At 33.8% G+C, this 15,585-nt stretch overlaps 1 protein-coding gene across 1 annotated transcript in view; it reads right to left on the reverse strand.

Annotated features, from left to right (window-relative positions):
- LOC140044987 (rab GTPase-binding effector protein 1-like) overlaps nucleotides 1-15,585 on the reverse strand; it is a 32,503-nt gene that overhangs the window by 14,918 nt on the left and 2,000 nt on the right. Inside the window, exons 2-13 of the mRNA XM_072089713.1 lie at nucleotides 13,745-13,894; nucleotides 12,958-13,131; nucleotides 11,753-11,891; nucleotides 11,291-11,402; nucleotides 9,917-10,039; nucleotides 9,749-9,814; nucleotides 7,910-8,045; nucleotides 7,197-7,471; nucleotides 3,694-3,991; nucleotides 1,352-1,479; nucleotides 984-1,106; nucleotides 331-429 (exon numbers count right to left, since the gene is read on the reverse strand). Of these exons, the coding sequence (XP_071945814.1) occupies nucleotides 331-429; nucleotides 984-1,106; nucleotides 1,352-1,479; nucleotides 3,694-3,991; nucleotides 7,197-7,471; nucleotides 7,910-8,045; nucleotides 9,749-9,814; nucleotides 9,917-10,039; nucleotides 11,291-11,402; nucleotides 11,753-11,891; nucleotides 12,958-13,131; nucleotides 13,745-13,894 (1,823 nt within the window). The remainder of the gene's footprint in view (nucleotides 1-330; nucleotides 430-983; nucleotides 1,107-1,351; nucleotides 1,480-3,693; nucleotides 3,992-7,196; nucleotides 7,472-7,909; nucleotides 8,046-9,748; nucleotides 9,815-9,916; nucleotides 10,040-11,290; nucleotides 11,403-11,752; nucleotides 11,892-12,957; nucleotides 13,132-13,744; nucleotides 13,895-15,585) is intronic.

Consider the following 15,585-nt stretch of genomic DNA (forward strand, 5'->3'; position numbering starts at 1 on the left):
GACTCACCTGTGTCTGTGACTCACCTGCGTCTGTGACTCACCTGCGTCTGTGACTCACCTGCGTCTGTGACTCACCTGTGTCTGTGACTCACCTGTGTCTGTGACTCACCTGTGTCTGTGACTCACCTGTGTCTGTGACTCACCTGTGTCTGTGACTCACCTGTGTCTGTGACTCACCTGTGTCTGTGACTCACCTGTGTCTGTGACTCACCTGTGTCTGTGACTCACCTGTGTCTGTGACTCACCTGTGTCTGTGACTCACCTGTGTCTGTGACTCACCTGTGTCTGTGACTCACCTGTGTCTGTGACTCACCTGTGTCTGTGACTCACCTGTGTCTGTGCATCTTCTGCAGCATTCTTTAAAGATTCTTCTAACTCACATCTTTGTTTCATCTCCTTTCTTACTTTTTCTTGTTGTTGTCGTACATCCTAAAATAAATAATAAAAACATGAATCTTTGAATTTAAGGCCACTCTCAGTGTGCCAACACTAACAGCTCACTAAAAAGTTCCACTTATTACAATAAGTCAGAGCGCTGTATAGTGTAACAAATAATTATCCAATCAGATTCTTTGAAAGCACTCGCGTACTGAAGCCGTTTAGTATGTGTCCGATAGAACGTGATCATAGTTTGCGGCAATTTTTTTATTGAGCAAAGTGTTATTCGTGCCAGTTGAATGGTTAGTTTACACACTTTGTGCTATCAGTTGTCACAATTGCTATATCTGAGAGCAATGTGATGTGCATGTGAACAAGGTATAGCATTATTTCCAAACACTTTTTGTAATTCCAAACTAAATTTTGAAAATTAAATTGTTTTTTGATGGAATTATCAACACTAAACACTTTGTGTACTTAGTATGATAAGCACTGTGTAGATGATTAAAAACACACTCTGGGAATCATAAAAATGTTATTCTTTATTTTAAAATATCCAGAACATCAGCCACAAACAGGCTGGTAGAAACTTATAGATTGTTCACCATCTGTAAAGCCGCAACTTGTTCCTTGAATGCAATCTCCACTGACTGCACTTTTTGCAACTGTTGCTCATAATTCACACACATGTCACAGGGTCTTCCAAGTTTCTCTCTTGATTGTCGAACCTAAATAAAAAAACTTCAGGGTTATCCATACTATTAACTTCTCTACCAAATATAGTCCATTTTAAGAGAAAATTAATCGGTTAATTGTAAAATTATGACATTATACTGGGATATTTGGTATTTACAGTATGACATTGGCAGTGCAAGGAATACAGACTTATTATCAATAGTGAGGAATTAGACTAAAATTCTACTAGAGGGAATTTTGGAAATTGGCTTTGTTACAAATAAGATTCTTTCTTTACCTGTTCTTGAAATTGAATCCACTCTTTCTCGCTAACAATTCTCTGACCAGATGACACCTTCATAAACTCAGAGGGCGCTGTAACACTTGCTACAACAGAACGCATTCTTTCACCCTCTGGAGTTTCACCTGTGTGATAAATTGATGTATATAAGATAATATTTTTCAAAAAAATGTAATATATAATATTATGGCAACTGGAATAGAATTTTTTTCATTTATCATCTTTCTCTAAAAATGCTCATATAAATTATTTACCTACAGTCACAATAATTTATACTATAGAGACTGAAGTAATAGACAGCACAGTAATTTGCTGTTGTAAGGCAATATTCCCAGATCATTTTTCAAGAAAAAAAATGATATTCTTAAGATTTATTTAAAGGTTTCTAACAAATTTTATGCACACAACAATTATACAATGATTATGATTGAACTTTAAAAGTGTAAACTAAAAACTCTACTAATACACTTAGTCTAGATTATTAGCTATTGATTATGTAACATTTATTCAAATATGGCAACAAATAATGTCTATGCAGAGATGATTGTTCTACAAAAATGTCATTGTAAACATTGTTTAAATCGCCGTTCCGCAACCTATGGGTCGCAATCTTGCGAAATCATCTCCGATGTTGAATTTTTATCAATTATAGTTTATACACTACTGATCTAGATGTGAAACTCTACAAAACTGATTACAGTATTTTCCCTGTGTTGATGCGAGTAGCGTAAATTGGGAACTGATGAGGGCACATGGAGGTTTTTGGTGCATAGTTTGTTGTTACAAGTGGTGAATTCTCCTTTAGAACAAGGAATTAATCACCTAAGTTGGTTCTACGCCAATAGATTTATGTAGAACCTTTGATGTTGTCGAAGGCTTTTGAAGTTTTGCTTTTACCTACTTGTACAATGTACCGGTGGTGGAAACTTCTACTATTGATTTATTATCTGTTTGTTTTAATTTAATATCTTAATTTCTTAAACACAGGGGCGGTCGCAAAACTATTTAAGCGGTTGCCCAAGAGTCCAGGGCCATTATATAACGTGTGGTGGAGCCTGTGGCGAAGTGATTTTCGTTAAATGAAACCTCTAGATGGCCGTAAAATGTACTCTACGCTACCAAACAGCAATACCATCGTATCCCGCCTATTTTTTCCACCGGTAAAAGGATAACATTTTGTTGAAGCTGCTGCTATAAATATATTGAGCAAAACATTGAATTGTATTATTTTGAAATAAATGCTAAATAAGTCAGTAAAACCACAATTTTCATTTTATGATGATGATTTCATATGACAGGGTTTTCCACGAACAAAATGTGTAGTGGCCTTTCATACCTTCTCATGATGCACACAAGAAATCCAAACAGTCAGAAATTCATTCTGAGCATGTTCAGAAACATATCTACAAAAAAAAAAAAAGCCCACCGCCGGTAAATTAATATTACGCTGTATTCTGTCAATTTAAATATAAGCTCTTCCAACCCTGGACTTCTATAACGGGATGGGATTTAAATTTTAATTTAGTGGCAGAAAAAACATTTTGTATGTAATTAGGGGCCATAGCTAAATGATATAGCGATAATAGCGATTTTGTTGAGGCCATAGACAGGGGGAGGGGGAGGGTTCTGGTTCGGGAGGAGGGTTCTGGTTTGGGAGAAAATCCTCTTTTTTTTTTATAGCGAATCCCCCCCCCCCCCCGCCCCCTATATAGGGCTATATATGGGAGTGTCATTTCCGGTTACTTACTTACAATTATCTATCATAAATTAAACGTGCGAGAGTACCATTTCCGGTCACAGGGGTGTCATTTTTCATGAATTTTACCAGTGAGAGTACCACTTCCATCCATCTAGCGTTAACATTTAACTAAAATTTGCTTCGCCACAGGCCACACCATATGGGGGTTGGGCGGTGTGTGGCTCAAATACCTGTTGGGCCCCGAAAATAAAAATATAATCATGGGGTCGTGTTCAAAAAAGGTTGCGGAATGCAGGTTTAAGTGACTCCTAAGCCTGCTGAATGGTTTTCATAGATGAATAGTGGCATAACGACTATGAGCACTCACTGGCTAAATCCAGGGACCCCAGTTCTTAAGGGGTCCCAGAACATAGCACTTTGGAATGCTAAACTAGGGGGCCTGTGTTATGTCACTGTAATGATATGCTTCCACTACCTACTGGGTATCAACATATTATTATTGGATTTATAATGCATATAATGTATCATAATTCTGCATGTATTTTATTGGTTTGTAAATTTCTATATTGAGATAAATAAATCAAACACTACTATTATTAATTTGGTGGTTTGGTTTTTCTACACTTTTTTCAATACTTACTAAGTATGGCCCTTTCCTGTGCTTCAGTAAGACTATAGCTAGATGCAATTGACTGGGTGTCTGCATTTATTCCACTATCTGAGAAGTCCATTTGATTGTGTGACACTGGTGTATCGATGTCAGGAACATCTGATATACTCCTACCGTAGTTCCTGGAGCCTTCTGATCCACTGGTCGATTGTAGAAAGCTATCTTCAGAAGTTATACTAGTTCCTTCAGGAGTTTGGTAATGATCATTAGATGATGGAATTCCTACTGGTGAACTAACACCTCTTTTCAAAATCTTGTCTCCATTAATCTTGAATAAAAAAAAAAATATTTGGTACAATAAAAAATGTTAAACTAGATTTTAACTAATTACTTTGACAAGTTAGTTATCCGCACAATAACAGACCCCGTATGCACGCATGTTAGCAAATGAGCACAGAAAAAGACTATGCCATTATGACCTGAATAAAATAATAATATGTTCTAAGTGCTGAATTCCACCATTTTAAATCCACAGAAAGTTGACCCTTGATTTTCTAAATTTTCATCAAGTGTCACTAAAAGAATACTTTTGGTTTTTAATCTATGATCAATCATTGAAAAACATAAAATCATGTACAAGTTATGTTGTGCAAGTCTGAGTACGTCATTGAAAAATAGGTGGTGCACAACCTTAGGTGAATGTCAATATGTTGCAAAAGTGAAATGACATAAAAAATCGAGAGAAAAAAACATGATTTTCATACTCCGTGTGCACCATACACATAAAATGTCATGATTCGTGTAGAAAGTTGATTAGAAAGAAATTTAGTTTGTTAAAGTTAGATAATTAGTTATTGACAATTAAAACTAATTTAGGTTCAACGATTTGCCCCAAATAGACATGTTTTCCAAACGTGATATACAATGTCTAATGGATGTCGATGCTAAAAAATACCTGCACTCAATAATACGAGAATGCTTCGAATCATTGAACCTATCTCCTTCTACAATAATTGTTTTAATAGCTGAAAACCAGTTAAACAGCTCGAGTACAGCATCATAATGTGGAAGACAAACCAACTTTACTTTAAAAATGATGATGATGGAATATTCCAATCTCTCTTAGAAGTGTCAATTCCCACAGACGTAATAAACCATGAGTGCAAAACAAAAACCACTACTCATAACAGAAATTCAAACTAGTTTTTATTAATCTGTGACTCGAATGCAGAGGTGGGACGTCAGGTCATCTTTTACGAAATTTGAGCTGTTTTTTCGATCGGCGTCTATATATTCAACTTTTATTACTGCAGTTTCACCACCACCACCTAGCCCTGTCTGATGCACATAGCGTTGTAAAGCTGTTTTGAAGGGACGTAAAGTTTTATTCCTATTCCTAGAGTATTAAAGGACAAATTTCAGTAAATCGCACAAAACTTTGTCCTCAACGGTTTAGAAAGTATGGGTTCATACTCTCTGTAGTGTATTGTGCCATCAATTGAAAACCAGTATTGAGGCCTACTAATCAAGTTGTGTTAAATAATTAAAGCTAATTTAGGGTTAAAGGATTTGCTCCGAATAGGTGTTTTTCACAAACTGATTTACATTATGAAATAATAGTATGTTAACTTGGTCCCATTTCTTTTTGTACCCAACTTTATTTTGGCTAGGATCTATCAACGCATTTTTTTTCTGTAATGCAATGTGTACATATTTATGTAACCCTGCCATGGTTTACCATGTTTTCCTTATTAGAAATGAAAGGAAACTAACAGGAAAGTAAAACGACCCGTAGGAAGACCAAGAAATATTATAACTGGATGAATCAAATAAAGAAAGACTTACAAGGACTAGTAGACACTAACACAATAACAAACCATCCTGCCATAAACAGAAAAAAATGGAAACAAATTGTGGAAAGCGTAATGTCGGAAGACGGAAAACGTTAGCAACCTTATTAGATTTTTGCTATACTTTGTAGTGTAGTAGAATAATCCTTTCTTTGTTGTTAAGCCCAAGTTTTAATTAGTTGTTTATCTTTTTGTTAGAACTTCCTTTGCTGTTTATGTCATTATGTCATAAACTATGTGGTAATGCATGAGAGCTTTCTGTTTTTCTATAGACACTGACCAATAAGGGCCAGTTTACCCTTTAAAATATATGACTTTATTTAAAGCTAACTTACGTTTTACTGTACTGCAGTATAATTACATTACCGAACTAAGTTTTAAGTTCGCGTTGATTGGAAGTTTACATTACCGAACTAAGTTTTAAAGTTCGCGTTGATTGGAAGTTTGTGCTAGTTTGGCATATTGCACTAAAAAAACTATATTTGATCGACTGTATTGTACATATTGAAGACTGTTCGTTTTATTTTGAATATTGGCTCTTTGTATAGGTGAGTGATTGAACACCAATTTACTTTGTTCTATATTTAAAGTTCATTATTGTATAAGTATATTACTGTTGTTATTATTTACAGTTAATGCTGTTTTAATGGAAGTCATTACAGTATACTGTAGTATAACTTAACATGACATTATTATCAATTATGTTTAAACCTATTTTTATAAATGGAATGTTTCCATGATTGGTGTGTTACTGTTAGGGTAAGCAGGCTCAAGATAGACCTATTACTGTATATCATATAGGCATTGTATAGATCAGCAAATTGTTATTTTCCTCTTTTACTTATTTATTGTTCTTTAAGACAATGTTTCATTTTCCTTTTTCATTATGTTATTTTTGAGACAACGATTGCCATTATGAAGTCGTTTTATGACTATTGCCATGTAAGGCTGATAATGTACTTATGGTACATTCAATGTTAAACTATTTTAGACAGTATACTGTATTATTATACTGTATCCGAAGAACCACTGGTTCTCGGACACCGAAATTATCTGTATAAAGTAGACTGCTATATAAATTAACTGTATTCATCTACCGTAAGGCGAAAAACGCAAGACGGAGGTCAAGGTCGCCGTTGGAAGCGGTAGCTACCTTATCTTGAATAACCTTATCGGCGCCTTAGATAAGTCATACTTTCCGTTCTCTATTGTTTTATTTTTTTTTTATTCTAGTTTGGTCGAATAAACCGTGTTTTGTTCCATTTAAATTTATGTTCTGATGTTTTTGTATTTGAGTTACGTTTGCGCTATATTTATTCGTTAAGATTAATTATAAAAGTTGCGGAAACAAACCTGGGTTACATTTATTTATGTGCCTTTTCACAATGTTAGTTGTGTTTTAACACATTATTTAACAGGCTTTGCCTTTGTTGCACGTATTCCACCTTAAGCTTTTATTAATGATGGCCACAATTATATTTGTGAGGTAATTATATTCAACTTTAACATCGTGTCTGTACTGTGTGTGGAGTGCCTTGCATTCACTTTGACAATTTCGGATTACGATACAGACACGGTACCTTTACTTGAGGGTATGCGAGCAAAGTGAGCGTACTGTCAAGTATATCTAATTAAAGATGTTATATAAATAAGAAATAGTTGAAAATTACAGGTGTGTTTTACCTCCAATTCTTTTACTTTCATTTCTTCCATTTCCTGAAAATGTTTGTCCCTCATTGATTGTAAATTCTTAATTCTTTGTTCTTGTTCTTCCCTTTCTCTGTCTTTTTCTTGCATCTCCTGTATCTGTCTTTGTTGTTCTGAACTGAGCACAGCTTGGAATCGTCTCATGTCATTCATCTGTAGTCTCTGCATTTCAAGAAATTGGTCATTGGCCATTTGCCAAGTTCGTTTTAGGTTGTCATGTTCACTTTTTTCTTTTTCTAAGCGCTTACAAACTAATTGAAAAAAAAAAATTTATGATTATATAGTGTTCCTCAATCTGTAATGATGATTTACACTGTGTTTCTGCTGCATACCCTCAAAATACTGTAATTTTTTTAAATTAAAGTTTGCTCGAACAAACTTTGCTAATGTAGACTACTTTAGGTGTGGTGTGATGACAACTTGTAATTAAAATTATTAGACAGAGACAACACATTTTAACACGGACAAACTTGTGGTTTGCACCATATAAAACAATGATCATTTATTTTGTTCATAACATCAGTGCAAACATGCAAAATATAAACTTGTAATATTCCAGAAACCAGAAATTGTAAAGTTATACAGTATTTCAAATTTTTTGTTGTCGCAAAACAAAGTCATTAAGAGTAAACAAACAATAAATTCAGAAGCAGGAAGATCACGATAATCAAAAAATCAAATCCACCAACCATCAAAGAGTTCTTTACTGCGAGCATCAACTTCTTCTTGCAGGACTGATTTCTGTTTATTCAATACTGCTACATACATCTCAAGATCTACCCTTGAAGCCTTCTCATTGTCTAAGGTATTACTTAGTTCTTGAATCTACAAGAATTTAAATCAAAATAATAATCGCAGAAGGTTCACTGGAAAAACATTAATTGCTCAATAATACGGGCATGACGTATGTTACAACACTACACATCTATCTGCTAGTGTGGGGGCGGTTATCAACGCTCTGTTAAAAGTCCTACGAATTTCGAATGCAAAAATCGTTTATAATTTATATTTACTCTTTTATGGTTTAGTTGGTTGTTAGGTCATCAACCACGTACAAGCTTTTAGCTTTTTGTTGATGGACCTTTTCGTCTTTTAATGTAATTTATTCTATGTTTAATGACATTTTTCTTTTCTCTTGAATGAAAATGAATAAAATGAAATATATCAGGGAAACATGACATTAAATGAATTGCAAGTATCTTAAACTAAACTTCAAAGGTTGCAATTCGATGATTATATGAACAACTACTGTAATTAATGAAAATGAGAGATGTCCAACATTTATTAAAATGTTAATTTTGTGGCTTTCTCGAAAGCTTTTACCAATTGTTCTAAACCGAAGAATCTGAAGGCCTTGATAAAAAGCACAAGACCACTTGTTCTGAGTGATCTAAGGTACGAAGTGCCATGTACAGTTCCTTCTAAAAGGGGACATGAATTGGTAAATTTTAGAGTTACATACTGTAAACATGTATAACATTAAAGATTAGAACTTGTCTTCATTAAAAAAAGAGCTTTCATTTATTAATTAAACGGTTATCAAGAATTTGATGATGTCACGAAAGGTCCTCACAGTATGTTGGCAAAAAGAAATAGAAAATTGTCTTAATTGTCTATTGTTAGTAAAACGCTTTACAGTATTTAATAATGCCGTATGGCACCAGGGTGCACTAATAAAGGTTACTACAAAATCAGGAAATTCTACGGAAATGGCTCAACACAACGCAACTAAAACCATCCACCGCCAGTGAGCATTTCGAAAAAGATTGCTATATGAAAGACTTGAAAGCATAGCTTTTTAAAAAAAAATTATTCTGTCCCTACATTGATTGATTTTCAAGCTATAAAAAAGTTACAAAAAATTCTAGGCCTAACCCGACAGTATCCGACGACATGGAGAGACGATCGCGAATGTATGGAGGCTAGAGAGAAATGCTACCCTTTTAAAGCCTAGTTTCCTCTGTCTTCATCAATTATCGTACCCAGCCATAACAGTACATAGCATTGGCGTTTGTCACCACCGTTTTTCCGCAGCGCCTATGCTTATACACTGTCGCACTGAAAACGCTATGTTATTTTTGTTTTTCACGTTCAGCTGGTCACGAATGTTCACCAGATGAGAGGCTGACGTATACCTTGTTGATTTATAAACTCTAGGCCTTACTACAAGATGTGTACTACTGTGTGTTTAGGTTGAGGATGTGATATACACTACAAGCATGTGTATGCGAGTTTAGCGTAATGGTTATGTAACCAGCCTTTCAATTAACAATAGCTTCAGCTGACTACAATACAACAGCAACGGCAAAATCAAAAGGGTGAATTTGAAAAGAAATAGGGATTTGAAAAGAAATAGGGTTTTATTAAACTACTCGCATCAAAAAACCTTGACCACATATCTATCTGTATTTTCATTTTGGGAAAGATCTTGTAATTACTTTTTGAGTAATCCTGCTAACAAACAAACATACAAACAAACACTTACTAAGTGATCGCTTACATATACAAGTATTAATTTTTTTAAATACCTTTTCTTCTAAGTCAGTTGCAGATCGTTTTGTTGACTTTGAACCTGTCAAATCAGACATCATTTGCTAAAATAAACAAAAAAGAATTTAGTGTTTTTAATAAATAAGAAACCTTTGTTAGAACTTTTACATGCAATTGGGATGTAAACAAACAAAAAATAAATATACCTCAAGTTGTAGTTTAAGATGCTTATTTTGTCTTTCAGATGCTTCTAATTTCTGTTTCTGTTTTTTAAGATCTTCCTCTAGTGGTATGATGATAGACTTTAACAAATCGGAGTCCTTCCTGGCCTGTATCGTTCAATACAATTTGATGTTAAACAATGTTACATAAAATTATTAGTAAACTGCAAGCTACATTTACTGAGTCTTCACTTGAAGAAATGATACTTGTACTAAAATGTCTATTACAGTACCAACAAAATACATTCTAAAGACCAAAGTAATAAGATAAATATTTTGGCACATATGGCGTTTCATATGTATACTACTTGCTTAAAATCCATCTGGGCAAACATGTACATGTCATATGGTTGGACAAGAATTCTTGGTGCATACGATTATCTGGTTGTTTAGTTTCAGCCGCATGCGATTGGCTGCTCACTCGAAAATGAATTTTTGTAATTTCAAAGATCGAACAACTAAGATGATGTGCAATGCACTATGTTACGTTTTGACAATGTGGAGACACACATGCGTGTACATTTAATTTTAGTTAATTTTACGCCTACTGGTAAACAGTTTACAGAGTAATGGAATTTTCCTCAAGAACAGGAAAACTGGATCTTATTGTTATCTTTATTCCCACCCAGATCCACCTTGCCCTGCGTGGTAGTAATGTCGGTGATATATACCTAGGCCCATATTGGCATTTTAGTTGCTAGATCGCTCATACGAGTACAACCACTACACTTGTTATTGTAACAAACACTTGGCAACACTCTTATAATACCGGTCACAATTTATATTTCAACAATTGTCGAAAAATTTTGAAATCAAAATAATTACAGACTTGGGGCAAGTCTAAGACCGAACCTGTATGAATGATAGATTTGGTTTTAAAGCGGAAACAGTTATGGCAAATTTTATGTTCAAATCTATAACACTACAATTGGATAGCCTTTTTCGTTAATTGACTATTCTTGGCCACTCGCACTGGTTAAACTAAAGGTGTGAAACCAAATTAAGTGCAATCTTGTATCAGACTGGAATGGCACAGAGCATTTGCTCATACAAATTATACTTTGCTAATTATTTGGTTGGAATAAGGGGATGATCACAATACCGATTCCAATTTGTTTTGGTCAAATATTTGTGTGGATTTTCCATGATTCATTTCTATAGGTATAGGCCTAATTAAAAATTAATTTGGGAAACTGACTGACAATTCGGACATGAGAGGTGGGACAAAAGAAAATCTTAAAAACACATGGTGTTGATGGGGGTCTGAACAGTTTGGTGGGTAAGTATAGATATATCAAAAACATTTTTAAAATGCATCTTGAATGAAAAATATTTTTTACTTGGCTTAATTTGATTCACCTGATTCATACTCTGTTCTAGAGACTCGTCTTCAGTATTGGCACTAGGTACATCTCTTGACACTGTCAAACTTTTAATAGACTTTGTCACTGCACTTAATATACCTTTATCACTAAAATAAGGAATCAAAAAAATACTTGAATTGTCAAAGGAAAGAAACCAAACTCTTTATTTTATTATATGATGCCTCCCAACTAATGCTTTTAAATTTATAGGCAGGGCAGTCTATAATGTTTGCATTTGTGCAAGGCAGTGATTGTTTTTTGTTGTTGTATTGTTAGTTAGTGCAATTATGCTTTGTTATCTTTTGTTTTCTTTCTGGATGTATTTATCTTGTTTTCTGGTTCAGTACCATTTCATTTTGCATTGATGTTAATTTGGTAATATCTAATATTTTTTCTTATACTGATTGCAACAAGATTATTCAAATTGAATTAAGGTTTGGAAATATATTTTACTTGCCTTTCTCCAGAAGCATTTTCATTGATATAGTGATGAAGTTTCTGTAGTTCCTCTGTTAGGCGATCATTTGCTTCTAATAACTTTAGTCGCTCTTGTTGATAAGTTGCACTTATTTCTTCTGTGGTAACAGCAACTGCTTCTGTAATACAAGTATTTGAGATGAGATCCTACTAAAAGGTTAGTTTGCTTCTCACATTGGAATCACTCATGTCATAAAAAAGATAAACAAATCATGAACCAATATAGAAAAGTAGCAAAAATAAACAATTAACAGAAACAACATATAGCTATGTTTGTTATGAAACACTCCCCAAAAAATATTAAATATTAATTCTGTAGTTTATCATTTTAAATGTCCTGAAAAACTTTCAACTAGTGTATGTATAACAGTAGCATCTTTGAGATGCTTTCTACTGTACATGTTTCTGTTAATTGCTTATTTTTGTTATTTATTCGATTGGTTCATTATAAGTTAGTTTTATACTATACAGTTAACTTCTTGTTGATTTATTGTTACTCAGTGGTTTTGTTTTCAGGAATAAAATTATGTACAATTTTATTAATCAAAATTATAACAAAGGAGTTACTTCCTTAATATAAGCTCTGTCTACACTATTAAACTTTATGTGACAACAAAATGTGCCCAAGTATGGACATGATGATGTCATATCACTACCATATTTAGGCATATCACTACCATATTTTGCATATCACTACCATACAGTATTTGAGCATATCACACCTTTTTTGTCAAACCAGTTTGATAGTGTAGACAGAGCTTTATTAATGTTTTTAACTACTGCCTCAGTTTAGGTTGTACTACACATGGGGAATAGTATTTATACTCCTTTTATTAACAAGAAATGTGAACCTGCTGTGTATTCATGAATAAATGTTAATTTCTATTTAAATGCATTAGCTTTATTTGATTTGATCACTTTATTTCAGAATAAATATTCCATATATACTATATATACAACAACAAATAATAACAAAACCGAAAATCAAACTAAAATAGCAGTTTTTCCCACTTAGTGTAGAGATTTGAATATCGGAACAAATAGTTTGTGGTACACCTAACCAAATCGTTTTCACTATTCACAACTCTTAATCTAAAACCATAGACGCACTTGCGTACATGCTCGTAAAAAGAGGGAATTCCCCCGTGGCAAACATTTACAACAAAAAATGAATGAATACTGTACCATCAACCATCTTCTGCATGGAAGCAATGTCTTGTTGATGTTTAATTTTTAAGTCATTTAACTCTTCATATTTAGAAGTCTCTGCAAATGCTGTCAAAGTCTTCATTTCTTCTAGTTCCTTACTGAAATTATCCCGTTGTTCTTGAATGCTATTTGCTTCTTTGACCAACTCAGCTATAAATAAAAAGTTCAGTTTGGACATTTAACACTAAAATTTTCATCATTTTTATATAACACACCTTAGTAGATTCTTGTCATTTGTTAGGAGGATTGTGGGACATATGTTGTTCAATAAAAACTCCACTGAACTCTTACATCATCAAGAGTGCAATTTATTTATATATATGCGAGTGTAATTTTGTTAAATGTTGTTATTTGCTCGTTCATTACTAGGGATTTTCATGTCGACTGTTACCATTTATGGTATGCACATGCGATAGGGGAGTAGCATGTTGAGCACTTGTTTAGTGGCATTTTGGCATTCGTTATCTAACATGAGTTTGAGTGGACATATGACATCATAACACAGCAAAAGTTTACCAAAATAATGGTGGAGAATGATTTCGCAATGATTTTATGAGAATGTAGTAAAGTGAATTTCAGTAAAATTATATTTCCAAACTGTGAATTATTAGTTTTTATTGGTTATTTTTAATAAAGCTTTTAATAATACAGGTTATGGTCTAGGACACCAGCCACAAAATTAAGGATCCTAAGCTGTACACTTAGCCTGGCCTAAGCCAGTGTACTGCCACCGGTCCAGCGCAGTGGAATAGCTCCTTTATACCTTCTCTTGCAAGAAAGAGCTCTTTGAACTTGGCTCTTTTTTGTGCAAAGTCTGCTTCCATTCCTTGTCTTTGTTGTATTAATAACTGCTGGTTTTTCTGCAGTTCTATATTCTGACTTTTAAGTATTGATATTTCATTGTCCTGGGTACCTGAAAAAACAATAAATTAACACAACAATTCAACAACACATTGTTCTAGAAATTATAATATGTTTGCTAGATCAGCAGATTGGACCGGTCATCACAAACATATTTCAAACAAAATGTCTAAATGCATTGTTAATCATCATTAATCATGTGTTATAAAACAGATAAAATATTATTTTCCTCAGCACATTTTACTTTCTTTGTATAATTCGCTTATATTACCACATTTACTATATTGCAATATTATATGGTCAGCTGATTAGTGATTACCATTGAAATTTACGGTTCAGGGACGATTCGGCCCGGGACTATTCGGCCCACTTTTGGAAACGTCTCACTTTAGACCAAATTCATATTCATTTTTTTGGGTATTTATCAAGTTTTTAAAGGTGTTTAACAATCCGTATTTTATTGATATTGACAAAGTTGATATAATATATAATAAATTACTAAAAAAACGTAATTTTATATTCAATTTATTACTTCGAAAACCTTGTTTATTTCTTGCATTCGCCAAGCGGCCAACAGAGGGCGTAACTTGTTTACATCGTTCGCGTGACTAAAAATTGATCATTTTCGACAATGTTTTCAAAATGTTTGCTTTATTGCATCTTTATCCCTAGTAGTACTACACCATATAGTCTCTCTGGAAATAACGTTTGGGGAAAAAATTAATTTTGTGCTTATAAAATGCCGATAAATTTAAGTGTGCCGAATCGTCTCAGGGCCGAATCGTCCCGGGCCGAATAGTCCCGGGCTGAATCGTCCCAGGGCCGAATCGTCCCGGGCCGAATCGTCTCAGGGCCGAATCGTCCCGTTACCAAATTTACATAGAATTTTCATTTTTTTAAAACGTGTTGTTTCGAATATTAAACTTTGAACCATCTAAAACTGCATCAGAACCTTTGTTTAAACAAGAAATATTTCTTACAAAAAACGCTGCTCGCTTGTTGACGTAACAGTTTTAAAGATATATTGTCTCCCTAAAATTGGTTTTTTTCGTGCCGCTGCTCTAGCCAGCTATGTCCCATGAGGACATATTCATTAATAAGCTGTTTCATAGCGGTAGCTTTAGTATCTAAGGTCTGCCAATTTGCAAACTCAACTATAATTTATAGGTCCCAGTTGCTGGACCCAAAAAACGTCTGGGAAAAGAGAGTCTATGAGGGCTCACGGTTCAACGATTTTGGATTCTTGCCCTTTGATTGGTTGATGCGAATCAACAGATTGTGGAAGAATTTTCACTTGTACCACATACGTTGTCTCTAGAGGGTTGCATGCCTGCAACAGTTTAGGTTGAGGTCACACATAAACAGGCTACTGCACAGCACAGTAAAGTTCAAAATTGACCATTTTTGAATTAGTAGATTATTATTTGTAGGCAAAAAATACATTGTTGGAAAGGTACACATTCCTGTTCTTTCAAATGCTGTGTATAAAATTAACTAGTGAAAAAATGGGCATGTGATTCATAAATATAGAACTATCTGTGATTTGTATGTATCTTTGAGATTAAAGGACATCTTTTTAATAATTAATCATAAATTAATCAAAAGAACAATGATTAATTTTAAAATTTCGAGCGGCGTTTTTTGTAAGAAATATTTCTTGTTTAAAATTTGCTTTCGAATGTGTCATTTTAATGATATTCACTTTATGATGAGCAATTATTATATACTATTTTTTTTAATCTC

The sequence above is a fragment of the Antedon mediterranea genome, chromosome 3 (assembly GCF_964355755.1).
Source record: "Antedon mediterranea chromosome 3, ecAntMedi1.1, whole genome shotgun sequence".
NCBI classification, from domain to species: domain Eukaryota; kingdom Metazoa; phylum Echinodermata; class Crinoidea; order Comatulida; family Antedonidae; genus Antedon; species Antedon mediterranea.